The 25,037-nt window shown below is 40.7% G+C and overlaps 3 protein-coding genes across 3 annotated transcripts in view; all 3 read right to left on the bottom strand.

Moving 5' to 3' along the window:
* LOC308403110 (potassium voltage-gated channel subfamily B member 1-like) overlaps positions 1-3,613 on the bottom strand; it is a 39,823-nt gene extending 36,210 nt beyond the window's left edge. The window contains exons 1-2 of the mRNA XM_080892359.1: positions 3,437-3,613; positions 1,977-2,642 (exon numbers count right to left, since the gene is read on the bottom strand). Of these exons, the coding sequence (XP_080748485.1) occupies positions 1,977-2,531 (555 nt within the window). The 5' untranslated portion in view covers positions 2,532-2,642; positions 3,437-3,613. The remainder of the gene's footprint in view (positions 1-1,976; positions 2,643-3,436) is intronic.
* Positions 3,614-5,021: 1,408 nt separating this feature from the next.
* LOC308402975 (prostacyclin synthase-like) lies at positions 5,022-12,474 on the bottom strand. The gene is made up of 10 exons (XM_080892159.1): positions 12,280-12,474; positions 11,605-11,728; positions 11,168-11,343; positions 10,564-10,707; positions 10,070-10,197; positions 8,868-9,049; positions 7,115-7,271; positions 5,875-6,056; positions 5,343-5,494; positions 5,022-5,210 (listed from the first exon to the last, which is right to left on the bottom strand). Exons 1-10 carry the CDS (start codon positions 12,336-12,338, stop codon positions 5,060-5,062), a joined length of 1,455 nt encoding a protein of 484 aa, XP_080748285.1. The 5' UTR covers positions 12,339-12,474; the 3' UTR covers positions 5,022-5,059.
* A 1,004-nt stretch (positions 12,475-13,478) lies between these two features.
* Positions 13,479-24,518, bottom strand: thumpd3 (THUMP domain containing 3). Its single transcript, XM_080892427.1, has 10 exons — positions 24,405-24,518; positions 23,736-24,061; positions 23,561-23,638; positions 23,053-23,478; positions 22,357-22,487; positions 18,824-18,893; positions 18,252-18,367; positions 18,058-18,162; positions 17,697-17,820; positions 13,479-13,963 (listed from the first exon to the last, which is right to left on the bottom strand). The coding sequence occupies exons 2-10, from the start codon at positions 23,979-23,981 to the stop codon at positions 13,772-13,774; spliced, it is 1,488 nt and encodes a 495-aa protein (XP_080748553.1). The 5' UTR covers positions 23,982-24,061; positions 24,405-24,518; the 3' UTR covers positions 13,479-13,771.
* Positions 24,519-25,037: the final 519 nt, after the last annotated feature.

Genomic DNA, 25,037 nt, shown 5'->3' with positions numbered 1-25,037 from the left:
TGTTGGTGCAAATACACTATTTTATGCCTGTCAAACTGTGATATTTGGCATTTTACATAGAGTCATCTGAAGAAATGGGAACAAACTATTTTAATAAGTAATCACAGGTAAAAATGTAAATGTAAAAATGATTTTGCAGTTGCTGAGGTTGTGATATTTTAACATGGCTTTCAGTTATAATTAAATACTGCAGTCTCAACAATAAGTGTAAAGGGTGGTGCTAATAAATATTGAAATGTTTCTATGTGAACATTTAACAAAGAGTGCCTGCTAAACTGGTGAGTCGGGGAAGGCTGTTATTTATCACCTGTAAATAAAGAAAGAAAGAAATTGCTACTCATCAAAATGAACTTGGTAGATCTTTACAGATTTTTGCCATCGTCACAAATATGTGGCCAGACACTAAAATTATAACACCCTCAGTGACAAACATTTCATTGGAGATAGGAAGATTTTGTTGTGTTTTCAAACATGATCTGTTTAAACTGCATTGTTAATGGGATTTGACATGAAGAACAAAGAATGCTTGCTTGTTCCAGTGTTGACAGAAGGTCTGGCATAGAAATGGAGGGTGGTGTCATAATGGGACATAATTTCTTTGAGCAATGTGGCTGAATATTAAAGACAAATAATTAGGAGCTTCAGAAATTCAAGGTCAGAGATAGAGTAGGTTCTTTGAATAGACGAGTTACATAAATTATGCAGGAACCCCTGTTTCAAGGAGGTGTTTGAGATTTCTTTGAGTAATGATATTGCCATGAGATCTTTTGTTTCTAAAATACTTAGTGAGCTGTTCCATAGGGGAGGCATTCTCCTGTCTACCAGATATATTTCAGGCATTTTGAGATGACACAAAAAAGGAAGTAAATTCAGTCTGGAAAAACCTCCTTTTCACCCTGTTTAGTAATGAAATAAACACTAAACAGGAATTTGCAGAATTCACAAAAAGCCACACTTTAACATGGAACCGGTTTTGTTTTTAACATTTACTCTGAATACTGATTCAGTCACATCTTTGGCGAGTTGGTTCACTTAAAAAAGTTGTTAACACGACAACATCCATCGATCCAGAGGAGCGCACTTCTCTTGTTCCTGCACTGTGTTGTGAGCCTGTTAATGAGCTGGAAGATTGAATACTAAACTGGAAATGAGACAGAGGTGGCTAATAAAGCCAAGAGGGGTGACAGTGGGAAGGAGGAGGTGTTGTGTGATGATGTCTAAAAATACATAATGTGCACATGGAGGCTTCTCGCAGTTATGACATTGATGAAACTCTTCATCCTCTTTGTTGCCATTTAAAACAAACATTCAGTAATTACCGCGGGAGACACTAGAGTGGAACCTGTGAAGGGGAATAATGAAAGTTGTCATGTTTTCATGCTAAAAGACAAAAGGAGGTTTAATTGACTCACCGGAGAACACAGCATCCGGCGCTTTCTCCAAGGAAAGCGCACCTGGTTGGCATTAGATTATTGATCAGAGAACAGCTAACAAAATTAGTTTCCACAGCTATACTATTTGAATAGAGAGTGATGAATAAGCAACTTTGCAGACAGCTTTGAAGTTCACCTCTTGAGCACAACAACACCTTTTTCTATCCATCGCTCATTCTTTCTGCCCTCTGTGCTACAGCTGCGGGGAGTGACAGCTTAAAAGCCCTGGTTCAGGTCAAAAGAAAGTCAGACATTAGATCAAACCAGTCCCAAAGAGAGATTTACGCCAGCTTCTGGATGTTAAACTGGTATTCACGTCCTCTCTTTTTTTGGTTTGTTGTTGTTTTTGTCTTTAGAAGATTTCTAAAATTAAACCCGTCGTCAGGATCCAAATATGGAGAAACGATTATCTAAAACTTAAGCGACAGAAGCCTTGCTGGCTGTTTGCTAATGCCACAATCTCTCAGTATCCACTACTTTCACTTGATCTCCTGTGCCAAAGTGAACACCTGTAAGAAAAAAAAATGCTGAGTGGCACACTACCTTAGCAGCAAATGATGAGCTTGGCTTTTCCAAGAGGTCCCAGAGTTTCTTCCTCTTTTCGGAACAACACGTGGTAGTAAACTCCTCTCCTTCCCTCTCCCTCATGTTCTCGGCCTCTCTTTTGAGCTCTTCGTTCATCTGCTCCTTTTTCTGGTGATACCTGGCCTGGCAGCAGGACTCAAGGTAGATCTCGTCGATGCCCCAGAAGTCCAGCTCTTGGCTGAATGAGAGCGCGCACATTTCCTCCATCATGTGCAACTTCCCAGTGCGATAGAAGTTGAGGATGGAGGTGAAGGCGCCGGGGTGTCTGTCGAAAAAGTACTCGTTGGTATCCAGGCTATAATCATCGCATATCTCCAAGATAGAGTCGTGGGTGTTGCAGTCTCGTAGTTTGCCCAGACGTGTGCGGGGCAGCCTATCCAGAGTCCTCCACAGAACTTCGTGGAGAAGACCCCCAACGTTGAGTCTCACCCGGCGGGAGTGGGTCTTGCTGCGGATGATGTCAATTGTATCCGGCGGCAGCGTGGTGCCCAACCGAGGTCCTGTTTTGATCATCTTCACTCAAGTCACTGGGTCACTTGAAAACACTGGAAGATGCAGGATGGTGGATTAAAAGAACATGGTCCTGGAGATGACCGCATCAGGGTCCCCTTTCGTTTCTTTTGCCTGACAAAAAGAAGAAGAAAAGGGGGGGAAATTAATGTGGGTGCTGCTGAACGGGCACTGCTGGTGTCCTACAATAGCAATGTCAGGTGGTTTATCCACTCATCAGAGAACCAAATAGATATTTTAATCAGCTTTAAGAGGTACAGCCGCTTTTCTTGCTGACAAGGATGGCGGGGTGGGGGAGCGGAGTCAATGATAAACTGGATTCCACTTGCGAGCGCTGTCCGGTGCTGAAACGTCCATCACTCCCAGGACCGCCGTCTTTTCGCTGTCCACGAAATCCGGTGCTGAAACGTCTCAGCTATCAATCTCGGCCCAAAGGCACTTGTGTTAGGTGTTGTTATGAGCATACGTTGTTGAACTGTTCTCTGGAGTGATATTAAGCTGGGCTAATGCCGATTATCAACTTTGATTAAGGGCTCATAACACACTGTATCATCCTCTAAGACCATTCTGTGGACTGTCCTCACAGTAGTGCAGGGTTTTCCGGGGTTTACATAACGACAAGTTATTATCAAAAGAGGAATAATTGAGATATAAAGTTGTTGTTTTTTATCCCTTTAGTCAAACATGCCTACTGACTCATTCAGCAAAACTGCATTTACATATATATATTTTAAAGTAACCCACATGAGCTGAAAGTGGAACTCGCGCATGTTGTAACGATGGCCAGCTACGCCAAACGAACAGGACACAGCATCTCGAACTCCGCTACAAAATCACAAAGCTTATAAGACTTAAACCACAAACTAAAACAGGATCGCACACGACAAAGAAATAAACGTAACGCATACCTGTCTTCTTTATATCCCGATTCACCTCAAGGAGCGGCATCAGCAACATTTCGAGACTAAACGCGTTCAAACTTGTTACTGCTCTCCGGCTCTTCGGCTCTCTTTTGGGAGCTGATGGAGGCATCATGAGCCGCGTACCGACATGTTGAAAACTATAAGTGCTTTTTGCAGGAATCAACACGTCCAGTCTGCCCTGTGCACCGCTCCGGAAGCGAATCAACAAGTAGAGCTCCTGAGAGTTAGTCGGGAATGCTCCTGGTGTGTCTCCTCCACCTGCTGACAGTGTGCGTGCGTGCTGGCCGGCGCCTTTGTGAACGGGATCCTGCAGGGGCTGATTTCACTCGGGCTCCTCCAGCGGCGCAGGCTGTGTGAGTTTAACCCTCGCGGGCCCAGGCAGCGAGTAATAGCTCAGTGCATCAGTGCTTCGTGCTGGAGTGTTATAGAGCTACAAAACTCACATGTCTGGCCAGAACTGGACAAAGTATAACCTTTCACAAAGTTCATGCAGGTTAGACAATCTGTGGAGTTAGCATTAATCAAGCAACTTGTCATTCAAAGCCGACACTTGCACTCTGCACTCACATCACAATAAATAAGAGACATGCTGTAAGTACCTCTTCGATCCTTAAGTGCTTCTTAAATATTAAAATACAATATTTGACATCAGGGAAGATTGGCCAGCTACTTAACTCACTCTTGGAGAGGACAATCTGACAGTCTGGGTTTTGCGGCTTGGCCTGATGTATTGTAAAAGTTTCTCATTAATCTTCACACAATGGGCTAACATTTAAAAGACAATCACAGTGAGGTCTGCGGGAACATTTTCCAGTCTGGATTTAAGACACAGACATCCTCTCTGCTTTCCAGATTAGGCTTTAAACTTTCATTTTTGACAGAGTATATAGTTAGGTTGGATCAGGTGACCTGGAATCACCCTTAGTTATGCTGTAATAGGCATGTGCTGTTGGGGGCTTCACCTTTTCTCACTCGCTATGTGTTTATAGACCACTCTGCATCATTAGTTATTACTTTTCTCTGGCTCTCTTCCTCCCCTCACCACAAACTGATGTGGCAGATGGCCACGCCTCCATTTGCAATAAGTGATATAACACACAAGATTGTTGTCCTTTGAAGACCTGCACAGTGCTTTACAATCTGTGACCTATCATCTCCTGCCAGTGACTGATCATTGCTTTCCAAACAGCGTATAAATCCAAACTTCACTTCGCAAACAGCAGGCGTGTGTTAGTGTGACAGATGTGTGACTGGCTCTGTTTACAGTACAGGCAGTCCCTTCATTACACTCAGTCTCTGCAGCTGACAAAAAAGAGTGCGCACGTTTTTACTGTTTCCTCCCCCTAAATGAAGGCAATTTTCAGTGTCTTATGAGGTTTTACTGAAAAATAAAATGGTAGGTGTAGAATGGGCATCCAAAACACCCTCTCTAAAGAAGACTGACAGCAGAGGATTACAATATTATTTATATTTATTGATAAATAGCAAAGAAAAATGCAAACTTTATTACATAAATAAGAAAATATAAAATTACAAAGGACATAGAGACAATATAAACAAAGTTTTTGTGTTGAAATGTGCATATAATTGTTGTTCTTGCTCATTTTCCTAGTGAGTATTTCGAGGTTTATATCGGACAGGCAAGTCTCCTTCAGGTTGTAGCATCCCAAATCCATAACGGCTGGTATTTATTTCTGGCATCTGAGCATTTGGGCCACAAAGCTCCAAATCATAGTCAGTCAACACCATGTAAACAAACCTGTCGAGGAAAAACACAGATAAAACACAGAATTAGGGTATTGGAACAGAAATGTAAAACTCTAGCGTGGAACGTTTTGAGGCTCTCAACGACCCTAAAGTTGTAGAGTAAAAATAAATCTAGGGCACTCACTGTCTGATGGTATTGATGGCAAACTGCTTTCCTACACAGCCATTGGTCCCTGCACCCCATGGCATAGTGTAATATTTCAGCCGCTTCCCTCCTTTATAAAAATCCTTCTTCACAGATCCGTCTTCTCTCAGAAAGCGATCGTACTTGTATTTCTGGAAAGGAAACACAGTTTTTGCAAAGCAGCTATTAGATGCAAGTAATATCAGAATAATCACTCAAATGCATTGGCATTTGTCTGACATTTATTTCTTAAGTATGCCCTGCTATGCCCTTCCCACACCCATCAGCTCATTTTCTGTTCCCATGCTCTGCTAATCCCTCGGTAGCCCACAGCTCCGGACTTGACCTCTCGCTGGGTAGCACAAGGTAAGCTTTGTGTAGGCGTTGTTTCCATGTTACATAAACAACCGCAGGTGCTAATTACACTTAACTCTGCCTTCAATGAGTCCATAAGATAATTACTGCTATTCCTGTTGGCAGCACAGGGAGATTTTCATGGATTAGAGACTGGAAACAAGACAGGAAGACAAACCTGTGGCTCGTGGTAGATCTCAGGGTCCATTTGAGGGCTGACGTAGGGAAACAAACACACTCTGTCTCCTTTTCTCAGCAGGTACCGTCGGCCATCGGCCATGCAGAGGGTCTTTTCCCGCACTACCTCTCTTGTAATGAACGGGCCGGCGGTGAGTCTCAGTGCTTCTTCCAAGGCACTATCTGAGAGGGGGTTGAAAAAGGCGCTTTCAAATAAAATGTATTATCATTATTATTATTATTAAAGAAATGGTCAGTATCTGCAGTATTTCTAAACTTTATATGATTTCTTTTGCTACTACCATCTTGCTATTAACAAACTGCAGTCATGCTCTTAAAAGCACACCATTGTGGTGTGATGGTTAGCAGCATCGCCTCACAGCATGAAGTTGCTGGGTTCTACTTTCTCTGCTGTTTTCCTCTGTGGGATCTCTGTGGGCATACCAGCTTCCTCCCACAGTCCACAGACATGAATGTCAGGTTAACTAGTGATTCTAAAATGGGCGCAAGTGTGAAATTTTGTCTTTATCTCTGTGTTAGTCCTGCGACAAACTGGTGGTCTGTCCAGGGTGTACCCTGCGTCTCACTGCTGAAATAAGCTCTAGTTGCCCTTGAATTGAATAAGTTAGAGAAAATAGATGGATGCACCTGTTAAAGGGGGTCTATTATTGTGCCATTCATTGGTGTAGTGGTTAACACATGGGCCTAATGCTTAAAGCTCTCAGGCTCAAGACTGGGAGGAGACAAATCCCTGAGAGGGTCATGTCAGGAAGAGAATCCTGTGTATATCAAATATGTGGCTCTGTCCACTGTGGTGGCCGCTTGTTAATAGTGGGCAGGCACATGAGGCTTTTATTTATTTTCTTTTTCTGTGTGCTGCACAGTGGTACATGCTCATATTAAACATGGCTATTGATTCAGTAAAGTGCTATACAAATACAGACCATTTACCATTTAAATAATCAAATCTGTCTATGTGAGCCAAAAGTGGTCAGACTGCTCTAAACACTTTAAGACTGTTTTTTTTTCTCTATTTTTGGACATATATGATGCCGCCAAGAGCTAATGCCCCCATTATGGTCATCACACAGCAGTCCCATCCACCTGCTGCTCAAACCTTTTGTTTTTGTGGGGGCAGCTAGTTTACGTAAAGGGAGGGGGACAGGAACTCAAACATCTTGTTTATGTTCCTGACACTATGATAAACCTACTGTTTACACAGGCTGGAGAAAAGCCCTTACCAAACACTGGGGTGTTCACTTGACTGTCCATGAGGGGAGTCCCTGTGGTGGTTTCCATCTGTGTGTTCTGGCTAAACTCCCTCTTTACTGCCATCAGGGCTTCAGGATTTGTCAACAAGAAGCCCAACAGCCAGAATGCAGCAGGACCAACATTACCCTGGAAACAAACAAAGACTCAGATGAGGAGGATGATGATAAGGTCGCTCACTCTGGCGTTGCATAGTGACAGCGCAGGTGGTTATTTGGTAACGGCAAATAAAAACATCACACGGCAACCTGAGTACTTACACAACCTTCTGTTGAAGTGATAACAAGCCATTATTTTTATTGAAATATAAGTTTCATTAAAACAAAAAACGTAATGAATTTGCACTGCTGGAAAATAATAAAATAAGAATGTCTGGGATGAGAAGAGCCACTCTCTGGATTGTCTCACTATTGGCAGAGGCACAGTGCAGTAATGGTTTACTTAAAAAGGAAAGCCATTGGAAACCTGAGGTCCCCTGCCATCTGCTTGCTTCCAAGGACAGGACACTGAAGCTATTTAGTTTTATAGCAAACTATGATGCTATTATCTTAGGGGGAAAACATAACATAGTGAATAAATTATCACAAAATTGGCTGTTAGTTTATTGGAAATACACTAATAAGACTATTAATGATCACTTTACCAAACATAAGCATCTCTGATGACAGCACTTGTGTATCCTTCAAAAAGATTTGTCGCCAGGACACATCTGGCCCATGTATCACAGTCCTAAGTGTGGAAGAGCTTTCCCAGACACAAATATTTTCTTTATATTTAAAGTCACTGGCGTGACTTTGTGCTGAACAAAAGGGGTGGGGGGTGGGGGTGTGTGTGTGTCAAGATCTCTGTCTAGAAAAAGAAAGAAATCTGGGCAAATTCCTAGATGAATATGGTATAGGTATTATAGGTATAGGTAATTCCTGAAATGAGTAAAGAAAATCAACAGCTTATTTATGCAATATAATTCAATTTTAGAGGGGGTATATTAGTTGGGTCTGATTAATGACACCACCCTGGAAATTACGCCACTGTTTAAAGTTAAGATGTTTTGGCTTCTTAACATACCATTTGTTGTTGCTGCATTAACTGTTGAGCAAATCCTGACCACATTTTTCAAATGTGTTTGATTTTTCTTTTTTGAATCATTTGAAAATGTGTTCATGGGTGTTATGAATCAAACAGAAACAAAACAGGTTGACATAAAACAGCAAATGGCTTATTGTATAGGCCAAAACACATATATGATAAATCTGTCATGAAATAAACTCTCCAGCGGGGCTGTGAGAAAGACTCTGAGTCAAAGTCCAGCTTCAAGGAGTTAAGATCAGCTCACTAGCCCAGCTTTACTTTTTGTTTTAAAAAATATGAAAATTTATTTTTTTATATGTACATGCTACTTGATAACAAACACATGCACTAATTATTTTCATACTGACTCTTGAATAAAACTAACCTCAGCAGTTAATCAGTCATATCTAATACTGCGACAGCACTGAAAAGTGCACTCAGCTTCTGTACCATTATCTGTCTCATAGTGCTTAATCCTTGTAATCTGTAGTGAACAGCACCCTCATGTGCCAAAGAAGAGTATTTCAGTCCCACCCAAATAAAGTTTTTTTGGACACAAAGGGCACAATTAATTAATTTTGAGTGAGCTCTAGTGTAATCACCAAAAAAGCCCTCGTTTGTACAAACAGGTCAACATTTCTAGGTTGTCTCACTCACCTGTGTGGCCCAGAGTTGCATCAGTATAGCCCTGTTCTGCATCTCTGCATCGGTTCCATCTTCCTGCAGAAACTGCCTGTAGGCATGCAACCAAGGGCTGGACCCCGAATCGTCAGTCAGACCTGCTGGAGCCAGAAGCTCCCAGAGTTTGTTTTGAACACTCTGAGCTGTCTTCTTCTCCTCTGTTACACACATATAAACATCATTAAGTGAGTGAATGAACCAGGTCACAGACGAGGTCACAGTAAATGTCACTGGGCAAGATGCCAGACAAAAATATGCTATTGCATACGTGCACAAAAGTACGCACTAATATTTTAACTGGCTGCTTCTGCTATTTTTGTAATGGGTGGAACGGATGGAATTGTACACAATAACGAGGGCCAAGTCCTGAGGCGACAGGCTCTGTGTTGTGATAATGAAGTAAGTTATCAGCGGAGTGACATCGCAGCATATGTGATGACGAAGTCTTTAGAAACACAAACTCCTAGACACTATGTAAGCACGTGAGTAAGCAATCCCCACCATGGTAACCACAAAACAAATCTATGGGAGCAGTCAGTGGTGATGTCAAACCACATTAACCGAGACATGATGTAAACCGTGACGTCAAGTAACACTCTCATCTGACTCACGACTTCATGCTTCTTTTGGTGTTCATTTAGTAAAAGTTAACCACAAAACTCTACCCAAAACTAAATTTACATGTTTTTTTTCTCCAGTAATGTTCTTTATCCATCTGGAAGATTTTCATCCAGGTTTCATTTTGAGATGTGCACCTTCTCTTGAATATAATGGAACTAAATAGCACTCATCTTGTGGTGCCCAATATGCCATAAAGGTTTATTTAAAAATCTCACAATCATGACTCAATTACTCCAAAGCAAAATCCACAAACCTTGGTGCACGCAGTCACATGCGGGAGCTATGTTTACAGAACTACAGCCTGTGGAAGGAAGCGTACGTCTACCTGTGACATATTTACAGCTTCCCTCTTGACTAAAGGACCATTATTTTGCTCGTGGGTGTAGCTCAGTAAACAGTAAATAGTTCCTAGATGAAACAGCTTACAACAATGTTTGTAATTATTTTTGAGTGGCAAGATTACTGCAGTGTCATCTAATTATGCTTACGGGAAGGCTGGCACCTCTACAGCCAATCAACTAAAAGTGCTCCTTTGATTTTGAAGTTCATCTCTTTACCTTGCCTGAGAGTGCCCCTTGCCATTTTGACTAGAAGACCATCAAACTTCTTGTACTCCTCGTAGACACTCAAAGGGTCTATGGGGTTGTTGTTCTGCTTTCCTCCAAACAGCGTCAGGTACCCCGCCCTGCACGGAAAGAAGAAACACAAAACGTGTGAGTGTGTGGGCGATGAGAAGATAACCAGCACATGACACAGTTATAAATGGTACTTTTCCATTTAGTCCCCATGACACAGTAAAGATCCCCATAGCTTTCATTTTTAAAACAACCTTTGACTCACATCAGCCAAAAATGTTCAACCGGAAAAGTGACCCACACGCATTTTTATGACACAGCGTGGTCATCCTACATTTTTGTTGCTGGGTTTACAAACAGATGACCACAGGATGGATCGGTGTGTAAACTGTTTGGTCGGAAGCTTTTGACATTCTTCTTTTGACATAGTTAACAGCATTAGTGCGCGTGTGTGGGTGGATGAGGCTTTTTCATACCTAAATAACAAGCTGTAAGAGAAATTAAATAGTCCCTCCTCTTTCCAGTCTTTCTGGTTCTGGGTCGTCTTTGCTTTCATCAAGGCTCGCAGGTTTCTGCTCATGGCGCTGTTAAGAGTGGCCAAGTTCATTCCCACAAAGTGCCTGTAGACATAAACCATTAAAGAAAAGGTTAAACGCCATTCTGCTGAGGGTTAGTCTTGCAAATCAGCTGACAATAATTGATTGTTAAAAACATCGTTGTAGCAAACATTATTTTAAAACGAAAACAAAAATTGATTGAGCTAATTTATAAAGGCAGGGTAATTAGAAAAATGGATGACGCAAACTGAAGAAGCACAGTGCCCAAAAATCCACCTATGACGCTGAAAGATTTTCTCCACCCTTCAATGAAAAAATGTGCATGCCGGTTAGTTCTGCACAATAACAAACTAAGACCTAAAATAGATTTCCAAGTATGTGCTGTTGCTCTACAGGAATATCCTCAGTGTTAGTACTTATAAAACCTTAACCAGTGAATTTCCAAGAAGATTCTCACTTCCCAAATAACATAAAAATGAAATTGAAAATTTAAAGAAAGTGGTTTTTGTTATTGCTTCAGTACCTTTTCATGATTTCGTTTGATTTAGCCTGCTGGCTATACGGGAGGCGCAGTCTGAAGATCCTGTCCATCAGCACCTGCGCGTAACGTGTGAAGTCCAGGGAATCGGAGTCACCCAGGACTGTGTCGTAGGAGTGTGGATCCAGGAGCATCGTCACATAGCGACCAGCAACTCGCACCTGGAGCGCCAAAAGCGGACACTGAGTAAAGGATCTTAAAACATCTGTATATGCTTTAGAAAATGCACTGAACAGATGGCAGTGCTCCTTAAGTGCTCTGAATGACTCCAACGTAAAAAGATCCCGCTACATGGAAAATTACTTAAAAGTATATTTAAAACAAACAAACAAAACTATGAAATTTTCGTTTTATATCAGGATAAAATCACAGCTCCTTATGCATCTAAACTTGAATATGTAAATGCATATAATATAACTCACAGTGAAAACGTCACCATGCTTCATCTTCATGCGATTTATGAACTTGGATGCATCTTTTCCAAATTCAAGTGCATGACCTAACCACGGGATAGCTCCTTTGTCTAAAGGTGGTTCCCCCTTGCATCTAAAGGAAATAAAATAAACGAAATTGTGCATTCAATCTAATGTTTACAAAAGCATGTTGCAACAGTTATATCTGACTCATTTCCTCCTCACAGCAAAGTGAACTGGAATCTTTTTTATTATCATCATTTTCTTTTTTATTTAGTCTTCCACATCCGTTTGAATTTGTAGCGAAAACTGATCTTTAGCTCATGAATGTAGCCTACTATGGAGGGGAAAAGCACAAATAGCATTAACTGGAATTAGCTGAAAAGTCACAACTACATCATAGATTTTGTCGCTCGTAATTCACCAAAGCAAAACAAAAGCCCGTGAGGTGTGACGCTCAGAGTTGTTTAAGCACACAGCTTAACAGCATTCCTCAAACCGGAGCAGGGAAAAGCCCCACTAAGAAACAGATTCGCTCCTGGTCAATCCCCAATAATTCAAGCCGGGTTTTATTAACACTTCACGGGGATTGCGCGTTAAAATTCAGATATTAAAGAAAACACGACTTCACAACAGCACGTCATTCATTTATAAACAAAACATGTGGATGAATGAGTTACTTACCTCCATCTGTTTGTTAGAATAAAAATGAGTAGGACGAGCAGGAGGATGGTCCAGATCATCTCGCGTTGTTACGTCTGCGCTCGCTCGGAGTGTCACTGGAGCACCCTGAGACCTCACACTGCATTTATACCAACCCGTTGCTCAACCCCAGTCATAACAGTGTCATTGTTAACTCCCATGCCATTATCCACTGTATATTTGATGGCGTCATCACAACAAAAAGAAAAAAAAAGTCTCTTGTCTAAACTGTGACCCAGTGACACGAGGGACTCGAACGTCATTCGTCTCGTTTGCGTTAGGACCAAGTTTTGCACGTCTCTCAGACACTCCCAAAGAAATAATAAGAAAGACAAAAAAAAAGTAAGGTGACCCTAAAAGCCTGAACAAGCTTTGTTTCTTATTCACTTATGGAAAGAAAAATGTAAGAGGTGTGGGAAGGTGGAAAAAGTGGCAAGCAGTGCTTCATATCAGGTGCCAAAACCTGTTTGGCCCACATGAAATTTAACACTGAAAGTGACGTTTCCATTAAGGCTCACTTCTTCTTTTTTTTAAATTAAGGTTCACATAAGAACTGAAAACATTTTTCTTGGTTTGTTTTTCCTCCTCGGGAATATCCCTTGAGTGTGTGTAGTTCCTGCTTCTTGGAGTCTGACACACTTCTTTGGAGGTTAACAGAAATCTGCCAGCAAGAACCAGACTGTAGCTGAATGCTGTAACTCTCCTTGAGTCACTCACGCATGCAGTTGTTTTCTTTAAGTAATGTTTCATCATGTCTCTTCTTGTGTTGTGCTCAGGTCAGCACGTTGACTGTGAAAGATAAAGAAAGGAAGGTGAACACCCCAATCGAGAGCGCTTACTAGGTGCACTTACCATAACAACTTGAAAACCCTAGGTGACTTCCTTTTATAATTAATGCATTCAAAACATTTCCAGGAAACGTGACCTGACTTTGACCTTGAGGTCAAGGTCACTGAGATTCAAACGCATAAGATATACTTATGGTATCAATTTACAAATCCTGTTGCCTTGTTCCCAAATTCACAAACGTAGGTTTCCACAACACCCACCTCATCGGTGAAGTGACAGCAATCAGCCTTTTACAGCTGAGGGGTAAAAAACATTTTCCTGTCCTGTGTTTGGGATAAGAGTGGACTGAGACAACTGGTGCAAATGGTGTGAAGAATGACTAAATCAAGTGATAATATGAGTGAGCCTTTATTAGTGGACACATTTAATTTGAGGGGTACAGCCTCAACCTTCAGCAGGATTCTGAACAGTAATATGACAGGTGAACAACCTTTAGGAAAACAGTGTAAAAACCATCAAACTTGCAGATCATGACAGCTTCTTGGTGAATTACAAAGTAAAATTGCTTGGCATGCTTGAGCGGAGAACTTGTTTAAAAAAAAAAATGTATTCAATTGCTAAATATAAATAAAATCATTTTAACCTGGGCTCAATTTAAATTCACAACTGAAATGCTGGGTGTCACTTAGGAGAGCTCCTTGTCTTCCTTTTCATCCCCCTGCGTGTTACACATTCCTCGTGACTCATGGACATCTTCAGGAGTTTGGCCAAACACCGCCCCGGTCCGCTTGAGGAGGTAAACGCCAGCATGTAAACCCCCGACATTGACCCAAACAGTGTGCAGCTTCCTCCACAGCCCTCCCATCCTCGATATAGCCTGGAGACGACATAAATCCCATGAAGGCAAACTAACAAATTAGACATTTGTTTTATGTAAATTATAGACAAACAGTGAATGAAAGTGGGGTTTTTTTATCGTGACGGAGCAAAGTTAAACCCACATTACTTAAACATCTGAGGGATTATTTAGACATCAATTCAAGACAAATTCAACCGGAAAAATCATTCATTAAGTAGAACGACCATAAATACTTTAAACTTGAAGAGCAGCGTAAACATATAAAACATGAGCCTTTTTTTAAACAGCTAAAGGATAGCAGTGGTGAAACAAACAAGCAGAACTGGCTTTTTCCAGTTTGGTGGCATTAATCATTTATGATTGAGTAAAGCTGGGAACTTACCACACACTATTTTATTCACTGCGTTAGAAAGGTTAATTCCTGTTACCCTTCAAACCTTTTTAGGTTAAAAAAAAGTTCACTGCAGTACTGCTTGGTTTGAAAATGTGATATTTTAGGAGAGGAGGATTTTTTTAAACTACACTGTACAACTAACAACAATCTATTGTTACATACAATGTTGATTTGTTAACACAATACATAAACATTGCAAAATCATCTGTTTTAACTCAACCCTACAATGTAAATCCGACACCTTCTCCCCGCTGCATTCAACTTTTTCAGGGCATGTCAGCAGTGCAGGAAGCGAGAACCGGTTTCCAGTAATTTAGTTCCTTGGAATTCTGACTGCCTATTCATCCCGGTCATGTGCCGGAGGAGGAAAATAGTGGTGGATATGGATACAGTGTGGATAATACTTTATCTTAAAAGGTCGACAGCATTTTAGACAAAAAAAGGCCATCTGCATTGTGCTGCAAACTTTGGCTCTTTGTGAGCACGCAAACGCTAAGCTAGCCTAGAACCCAGAGTGATGTTAAAGATGAGTGAATGCTGACCCCAGCCCAGCAGCCAGACCCTAAAGTTCAAGAAAAGTAGTGATGAGCAGTCAGGCTGAAGCCTTCATTTCTACTTGTTCACGTTTCTAAAGTAGAATCTCCGTGGCGATCGCTTTGAAGATTTGTGTTGGTGTGTGGGACTCAGGTTTATACTGTTAAATGGTAATTATGAGACGATGCGTTTCAGGTCATTTTATAAAGAAAAGTGAAAATAATATAATGAGTAGTATTACTAATTCCTCTCCCTTTGGGAATAATTAAGTACCGTACTGCATTACTTTTAAGAAAGCGTTGTGTATAATATTTGAAATAATTACTTATTTGACAGGGCGATTGTGGCTCAAGAGTCGGCAGTTCGTCTTGTAATCAGAAGGTTGCTGGTTCGAGCCCCGGCTCCAACAGTCTCAGTTGTTGTGTCCTTGGGCAACACCACCTACTGGTGGTGGTCAGAGGGCCCGGTGGCACCAGTGTCCGGCAGCCTCGCCTCTGTCGCCTCTGCCCCAGGGCAGCTGTGGCTACAATGTAGCTTGCCATCACCAGTGTGTGAATGTGTGAATGGGTGAATGACTGAATGTAGTGTAAAGCGCTTTGGGGTCCTTAGGGACTGAGTAAAGCGCTATACAAATACAGGCCATTTACCATTTAATGACCCCAACGCTGATCACAGAAAAGAGGGGAAATACCTCCAACATGAACAAACATCTGACCCACAGCATGCAATTAATTTGCACAAATGTAATGTCTTTGATAAGCTGCTTAGTGATGGTGGTGACTCTCAAGTGGAGCCAATGAGAAATGAATAGGAATCAGAGAGAGAATCCATATAGAGTGATATCGACAAGGGAAGCAGAAGCGCTAAACTCTTATCAATTCCCATCCCTGAGTGTGGGTCTATAATAATGATCAGTCAGTCCACCACTTTAGCTTTAGACTAAAATATTTTAGCTGCTGAAAACACAAGTGCATGCTCTGTTGGGGTCTCACACACACACACACACACACACACACACACACACACACACACACACACACACACACACACACACACACACACACACACAAAGATAGCAGTGTTGCTAAACAAAGTCTCAGCAAAAGGGAGATAACAGCTGAATTCTTCCTAAAATCTGTCATCACATTTTAATCTTTTTTTTCTTTTACACATTCCAAGCAGTACGACTTGCACACTGTGGGCTCATGATCAGGCTCATGACTACTGAGGAGGCGGAGTCAAAAGGAAACCTAATGACAATAATGAATCATCACATTTTGGCTTTGATGTGTTGAGTGTATAAGAAAAAATGGTGAGGATGCACCCCTAGGGCAACATAGTGAAGCAAGAACGTGTTAAAATGCCATTAACCTTCACCCACTGTGATAGTTCAGTTAAAAAAAAAAAAATCCATCAGCCAACAAATTAGGCCACGATCACTGCACTGCATCCCCATCAGGGACTTTACGCCCTTCCACACAGAGCAAATACCTGGTACTGAGCATATTCCCTGACTGTCCTTGTAGCTACGTTTAGCAAGTTTTTACTCATTTTTAACTTGTTCCTGTAATTCCTCCTATTGATCTACATCAACATACATAAAGAAGATATTTGGGATAATTTCTGACAGCTTTGGAGACTCATGATTTATAATTGGGACAAATGTAAAGTTTATGCAGATCAGAGATATTATTAAAGTAGTAAAAGTCAATGTAACTGAAGCAGTCCTGGAGAAACTGAACATATTTCTCCAACCAGACTGGGCTCAAAATCTCTTCCGCACAGAGTTTTACTATGAAATAAAAATAACACATTTCATCACCGGACATACTAAAACACACATGTAACCTTGTGGTTTCAGTGTGGGCTGTGGCCTCAGGTTTGAAGGTCATACACTGTTTAATGTGTTAAGGTTTAGGGGATTATTTCCTGTTGATGATGTTTTTGGTACAATATTTATCCTCTTATTTTTACAAACTCAGAATATAATGTGGCCTTCTCTTTACCAGAAATATCAAGTACTGTCTTACTTTCAGAAATCTGACAGCAAGTAATACAATAAGAAAATGGGATTAAAAGAGGCTCTGGTTAGTTTGTGAGGCTTGCGCAACTAGCTGGGAACTTCAAAACAGAAAAGGCGTAAAATCTGACAGCATCAATTTTAAAACTGCACCATGGCGACAACTTACATATTTACAAACACCCCACGTATTGGCTAAACCTCGACACACCTCCATCTCAAACTCACTGCAAAACAATAAATAATAAATGGGTGTAGATGCAACGCAGGACAACCTTCCTCAGGTGGAGCATGTGACTTATGTGTATTGTTCTAAAGTACTACGAACGCATGCCTGCCTGACGTCAGAGACAAAGCATCAGAGGTTGCTCAGGGTGCAACTGATCCTGAGCTACATTCAGCAAATAGGTACAACAGTGATTTGTTAAGCTGGTGTGTCTGCCACTTCTGTGTCGGGGTGATTTACACAAATGACTGTAATAGCCGTACCATTGAAAAATGAAAAAATAAAAGCCTAGTTAGCAGGAACATCACAAAATGCAAATTAAAGACATTCTGAATGACTTTTTTCCAAGTAAATTCAGCAGGTTAAAGCAAGCAACCAAGGTCTGTATCAAGATTTAAGGAAATATGATGTGGAAACATCATCTGACATGAATTACTGGAAAGTTCAAAGCAAGATAAAACTTGTGGCACTGTGGATTTTTTTTTTGTCTTTCTCCTGTACTGATTTCAACTTCCTTGGAAACTTTCATGAGAATATATACCCAAATATGCATTATCTGCAACATTAACATGGCTACCTTGGCAAAGCACTTCTTGTCCTGGGTTAAGAGGACAGCCTTTCCCGAACCTGGTCTGCACACACGAGCCATTTCCCTGAGACATAAGGGGTACAGGTCCCAGTTCTTCTTCTTGGAGCCCATCCTTTTAAGAAAACAGGAAAAAACCACCATCACACAGCTACTTTAGTGCGTTGCTTTAAAGTGGGTTTAATGCCTCATCTTCCATGTGCATTTTTGTTATACTGTGATCTAAATTTCTGATTTCAATCTAGTTCTAAGTGTTGAACAGCAAAGGCATTAAAAAAACCCACACATACACTTATAGCATTCAAAATCTAGATACAGGAAACAAATCTTCTAGTGTTGATGGTTATGGTACCTCTTGCCAAATGGCATATCAGTGATGATAATATCAACAGAGCTGGTCCTTATTGGTAAGCTGCACAGATCCCACTGCACTGTGTCAATAGGCAATCCAGATATTCTGTTTGAAGCCAGAGAGATTACATCATTATGGGGATCATCAACCACATGTACTGCGTTCAGTCTCATTCTCTCTGTGTTCACTCTCACCTGCCCTTGTCGGCCCTGCGTTTCTGGATGTGACATATATTGTTGACTGTGCGGTTAACTGCCATGTCATTGTTGTCGCCAGCAATGTAGAATGAACTGCTGAATTCAATTGCACCCTGAAGAGAAGAAAAGCAATACACAATTAGTGGCCTGTGGTTTATTGTTATTTGGATCTTGAGGCTATCGCTGAATAATTCTGCCTTCCGCAGAGTCTCCGGAAGACATATTTGTTAATCTCCACCTTTAGCAGTATCCAGGTTGTGTGATCAATATCGCAGTAATAGCAAGGTTGCAGAATGTGGTGCTTGGATGGCAATATACAAGAGATAAGTTACAGACTGCTGCAGGCTCAAATCACTTGACTCAGAAAACAAAAACAATATTTGAAGTGTGCAATCTATAGTTTCTTAATCAAGTCAGTTCTTTTATGGGTACCCACGAGAATTGATCTAACTGTGTGGAAGCACTGACTTGTACACTTTTCACTATGTAGTGCAAAATTATCTACTCTTTCTTATAAAAACTGATGTAGTTGAAGGTCATTATCAGGGTCACGATAAGCTGTGTCTCACCTCCAGTGGTATAGCTCCAGTCCCACACATAGGGTCAAGTATTACATCGGATGCCTGAGGTTTACACAGCCTGTCAACAGACAAGGAAACGAACAACGTATTTCATAAGCATTTCATCTTATATCACATTTACCTCTCATATGCTTCTTTTGTAACAATATTACACGCTTCAGATGCTCCAACTCAGCAGTCAGACATAAAGTCAGCACATACAACTACTCATTTAACTCCTTCCATCAGCCTGCTGCTACAGGGTCCCTGCATCCAGGACCCAAACGGCCAAGAAATCATTCATCTTAACTGCTAATAATATTATTAACAGCTCATAATGGAATTTTATAAATTTTCCTTTTCAAACCGATGTTTTAATCTTGCTGTGTGCTGTCTTATTTGTTTTATTTTTATACACTGAAAGCAAAGTTCAAGACAAATTTCCACTGCTTTGCAATAAACAATGTTTTCTGATTCTGTGGGACAACCTGACAGAAATTATTTTGTACAGTTGAAATGTGATGTGTTATAAAGGTTTTATACACACTGTCAAGATACTTTCCAAAGGGACCGAGAGCAATGATGGATAAATATTTAAAGAAATCGTTCAGTGTTCATGTAATCCCACCTTCAAAACAACTAATCTAACCCTACATTCCTGTGCTTCTCAGATTTTCACCTTTTCCCAAATTAGGAAGGAATTCCTGTGAATTTCACGTGCTAATGTGCTTTTATGGTGGTAATGTGGGATTAAAACACAGGGATAAGAACAAACAAGCTCTTGTTATAACATACCACTGTGCCATTTGCAGATTATTTTGCTTTGCCAGACTTCCTATTTTATGTATACAGTGATCAGTGGTTATTAATTCTTTCCTCCCCCCCCCCCCCCCAATCCATTTCAGGGTCACGGTTGGGCTGGATCAAAGCTGTCATGGAGGGGATGTACACCCTGTACAGGTCACCAATCTACCACAGGGCTGGAGAGAAAGACTCCACATGGAGGATGGTAGCCGGTGGTTTCAAAACCAGGACTATCTTGCTGTGAGGCGATGATGGCAACCACCATCAATAACCTAACCTTACAACAGAAATTAAAATGTGCATAATTTTATGTGTGAAAGCAGCCACCAGACCACAAGTTTTTCCCAACTTGAAGTGTAAATGTTCACAGTTTGAAATTCATTTATCCAAATATTATTATGTTATGTGTGCATGCTTTATTTAACTGGCAATAGAAGAGTCACCAACATGCTGATGACGTCCAAACCACACAATTGTAAATGTATGCAAAGAGAAGTCCAAATATTCAAGTGAATATCACCGTCTCTGTTTCAAAGGCTTAAGAATTTAGAATCTATTGTCTCTCATTCTTATCTTTAAGGAAAATGTGAGTTAGAAGGACAGTTCATTGTGTTTTGTTACACGTTCAAATAAAGGCTGACGTATGACTAGGAGACACATCGCAACACAGAGGAATTCCTCTTAGTATAATAGAGTATGGTTGGACATGCCTGCATTTCAACAGGGTGCCAAGAATGACTGCCTCACCACCCACCTGTCGGAGTCCTTCACTAACCTCATTAGTATCAACACAACAATCATCACTTTTTAACAGAAAGATTTTGGAGCCTCAGTCATATCTATGAAACTGGAATCGGACACTATGCCAAACAGTGAACGTGCACCACTGTTTACTACACATCTGCAAAATAAAGAAATTAAAAGGCTGCAGGCAAACAGACTAAACATTTTTCCCATCTCTCAGTTTTGACGTAGTTGAAATAAATAGAAAAAATATGATAATAGAAATAATAATAAGGAAAGTGAATAAACAAGCAAGCAAAATAAAAACATGAACAACAGACAGACAGAATGTATACAGCTCGTCTTGGAAGAGCAGGTGTGCTTGGCACAACAGAGCATTCAGATCATAATTCTGGTTGCCTGACAGGTTAACAACAACAAAACGAACAAAGTCTATCCGTGAAGCTGGATTTAAAAAACAAGAGTTTAAAAGTTAAAGCTTTTAGACAATGTGCAGCGCCATCTTGTGCCAGTACAGAACTTGACATCACTAGGGTCATTGGTTGGTTGGTCAGTTGCTGCCAACAGACCTACATTAGTTTATTTTAGCTAACTAGTGACAGAACTGATAATTAACTGGAAAACAATGAGACAAAAAAAGGATATTCTGTCAACGTTCACTCTGTCTCTGTAGCAATAAATGGTTCTACCAGAGAATCTGCTGCTGTCTGTAAGATGTGATCAGACTGATTATATGCAATAAATCAGTCACACCCAAACAGTTTACTACATGAACATCGCACCACCTCAGCTCAGGTAGAGGTAGAGCAGGTCATCTACTAATCCGAAGGTTTGTGGTTCGATTCCTGGCTGCTACAGTGTACATGCCAAATATCTTTGGGCAAGATACTCAACCCCAATTTGCTCCATCAGAGCGATCATCACAGTGTGAATGTTACACAAAAAGCACTTATGAAAGAAAAAGTAAATCAAGTACTTGATCAGGTGAATGAGGCACGTTGCACAAAAGCACTTTCGAGTTCTCAGTCCATTGGCAAACATAACTAGGTTTGTTATCAGCATCTTGGCAGGAAAAACAGGTTAATGTGGTTTCATTTTTTTTTAGAAATTCTTATCTCACACTATTGTCACTGTCATCATACTAGAAGTAAGAAAAAGTGAAGTCCAACTCTATGTGAAGGAGACTTCTATAAACAGGCTAATAGATATCAGGATTCCTAATCATGCTTCAATAAGAAGCTTAGTTATGTCTGTGGTGTGATGCAGATGTAGTAGCTGCTTATGTTCTAAGCTGTTTGGGAGTGCCTGGGAAAAGAAAGACTATTTTATTGCATAAAATGGTGCTGATAACATCTTGTGGACAGCGAACACTGTTGGACTCCAACTTGTTGGTCCGGTGAACCACCAGTGCAACTCACTGAAATGGGCTTTTCTCTACAAACCCGAACATTATGGCTGACAGGTGGATTTTCATTTGAGCTAGTAGAGCCTTTTACTGCTAAGACAGAGTAAAAGTGGACAGAATATCCTAACGTAAAACTCACTGTTGCAGCCAGGGGCAGGACACAACTGACCCTCTTAAACTGCTTTTTAGTTTTAGTGTCCTTACGAGTTTCCACTGAGTTGTCAGTTCTGTCAAAAGTTAGCGAACATAAACTAATGAAAGCTTATTAGCAGCAAACAACCAACCAAAAAACCCAGTGACATCATGTTCTGTCCTGGCACAAGACGGTGCTTAACATGCTCCAAAAACTTTTAAACATTTATGTATTAAGTCCAGCTTCACAGACAGAGTTAAAACTATGAGGTTTTTTTTTTGTTTGTTTTTTTTAAAGAGTAGGCCATCATGGTGTAAATTAGCCTTTGTACATGTAGTGTTTCATGTCCACTTCAAAGCAAGTATGTCAAGAAAACATTATGTGACATAAATTATTGGAAATCACATCCCATCAACTCTTGGACTCAAACAGTGCAATTGTTGTTAGAAGACTTACCTCAGCATGCCGTAGCACAAAGTGGACCGCAGGGTGGTGGGTCCAAAGTGACTGATGTTTCTCCTATGAAGGCTCTCTTCAGTTAGTGCAATACCAATCACCATCTCCTCATTGTGTATGTTGAGTAAGACCTATAAGGAGAGAAAGATTACTAATGTGTCCTGGAGCACTTTTATATGTTATATTATATCATTGTGAGTGTGCTGAAATTATTTAACGGATTAAAATTAATTAATTGCAAAGTTCTGTAACTGACATGTTTTACTTTGTCATATGGACTAAATTAAGAGAAACAGATCTGCAGGTCGTTAAAAATTGAAAATAACAGTTAGTAGAAGGTTTGATATAAATAAAAGCAAACTAAAAAGCTGGCAAGAGGTGGTGGAGAGTGTAATAAAGTAGTAGATTAATAGATGTGATTTTCACCACAGTGTGACAGGTGTTTTTCTTGGTGGTGGTGTGTGGGGGGGGGATTGAACACTGATTTGCAAAATGTACACACCATCTCCAATATTTTAATCTTTAAGGTGCTAAAGCATTTTTCTCATCTTGTCACATGATATAAACACTTTACCTTAATGGAAAGTGTTAATTACTTTGTTACTCCCTAATATGCCTCGCAATATTCACTCTTTTTTTGTGTGATATAATGTGATGGTGTTTACTTTGCATCTATCAATGCTGAAGCGTGCCTACCTCTATGTCAAACTTTGTCATGTCTGCTTTCCACTGGAAGAATTCTTGCACAGCTCCCCCAAAGTCTCGAGCTGCCTCATTAGAGGAAAAGCTGTGTTTGTCACCGGCCCTGTTACATGTCACGCGAAACTTGATGACTCTGGCCTCAGGCGCTGCCTCTTGCGAGTCCTGTTCGCAGGGCTCAGCGTCAGCTGCGCTATCCGCCTCCAAATGGCTTTCAGCAGCAGACACCACCTGATGTAGCTGCTGCTCAGTGTCAGCAGCAGCTACATCAGCTGTGTTCCTGCTAGGTTTCACTTTGGTGGTGCTGCCTCCTTTTCGGTGGCCTTTCTTCTTTTTAAGTGTTCCATTTAGTTTCCAAACCTCAAGGGCATTAGTCCAGGGGAGTTTGGAGGCGAGCTGCTGCAGCTCCATCAATGTCTCCTCCTGTAGAAGCCAGTGTGTTTGTTATCCTGACAATGACATGCACCTAACATCAGCATCGAGAATAAAGACGGGCCTGGTTTACCTTGGATTGTTTAAACTGGTAATGATCATATTCCTCAACGACAACAAACAGGTTGTCTACAGACCTCAGAAGATGAACCTACAGCAGGGAACGCCAAGTTAATCAGACACAATGATTTTATATTGGTAAGCTTGAAAAAAGCAGACATAAAAACCCAACATGGCAACATTTTTACCTGGAAAAGCTTGTCAGTAGTTATAGGAAAGTATATGCGACCGCGATCTTTGCTAATTCGTGCCTCCACCCCAATTTTCTCCTTGACCTCCTCTGCAGCAGTGTGTTCAAAACCTGTGGGCACAGTCGCCCCGATGGTCACAGTAATCACGTCTCCACTTTTGGCATCCGTCTCTGAGGAAGAAGAGGTGCATGGTCCCACGGAATTGGGGCCCTGCTCTGAAGGTCCATCTTCTTCGCAGGACATATTTTAATATGAGGCCCAATCTTCAATAGACACGGATATACTTGTGTCTGTGACAATCAATATCAAGCACTGCAGCTCACCTGGATGGAGACATATGTGACGAAGCATTATACTATTTAAACGTCTTTTAAATAGTGAGTGGCATTAAATTAGCATGAATGTCTGTGTGCCTAACCACTGTAAGCAAAGACCTTTATTGTTACTTCTCGGGAAATAAAGCTTTCAGTTAGCTGGCTAACGCTAGCTTTAAATGACTAAAAGTTGGTTTCGCGTGCAAAGCCACGAAGCGTTAGCCGCTGACACGCTTTTATATTTAACTGCTAACCCATATAAATATGTATTTATGCATCAAGCCCACCGTCTGAACACAAAAACCTTTTAAGACTAAGTTGTATTATGTTTGCTAAATGTATTAAGACCAACCTGTCACACACGAGGTAACAACATGCTGCTTCCGCTCGACAACAGCAACAGCTTCACTTTTTTCCGGTCTATATTCTTCAAAATAAAAGCATATCTTGAGCTATTAGACCTGGGTTGAATCTCAGAAACCCCACACTGGGTTAAGAATGAAGTAAAAAACAAAAAAAAGAAAGAAAAAAGAATGAAGTCACTTCAAGTCAGCAACACATTTATTTTTTTCGAAATTAACATTTAGATACATACAAAACGTTAACAAAAAAATGATGTGCAACTTGAAAAAAAATCATCAGGAACAATGCTTTGGAAATATTATAATAGAAATCGTATAGGATTTTGACAAAAACGTACAATATAATTCAGGGCATAGAAGCACCCGCTTGTCCCCTGTACGTCAAAGTTTAAACACAAACGCGATGCAAACCGGAAACAGAGACTGTACGCATTCAAAGTAAAATTGTAATGCGTTTGGTGAACCACATAAATGAGCAAATCGATTAAATATTTAACACATTTCACATATTTCTGTTCCTTTCATATAACTAGTCGCCTACGGGGTGCCAAGAGAATTGTAATTTGGGTGTCCATATATGTGAACAGAAAAAAAGAAAAAGAAAAAAAAGAGTTGACCCACGG

This window comes from Rhamphochromis sp. 'chilingali' (assembly GCF_963969265.1).
Source record: "Rhamphochromis sp. 'chilingali' genome assembly, chromosome: 9".
NCBI lineage: Eukaryota > Metazoa > Chordata > Actinopteri > Cichliformes > Cichlidae > Rhamphochromis > Rhamphochromis sp. 'chilingali'.
The sequence above is the reverse complement of the archived record's forward strand: the minus strand, read 5'-3'. Positions and strand labels throughout refer to the sequence as shown.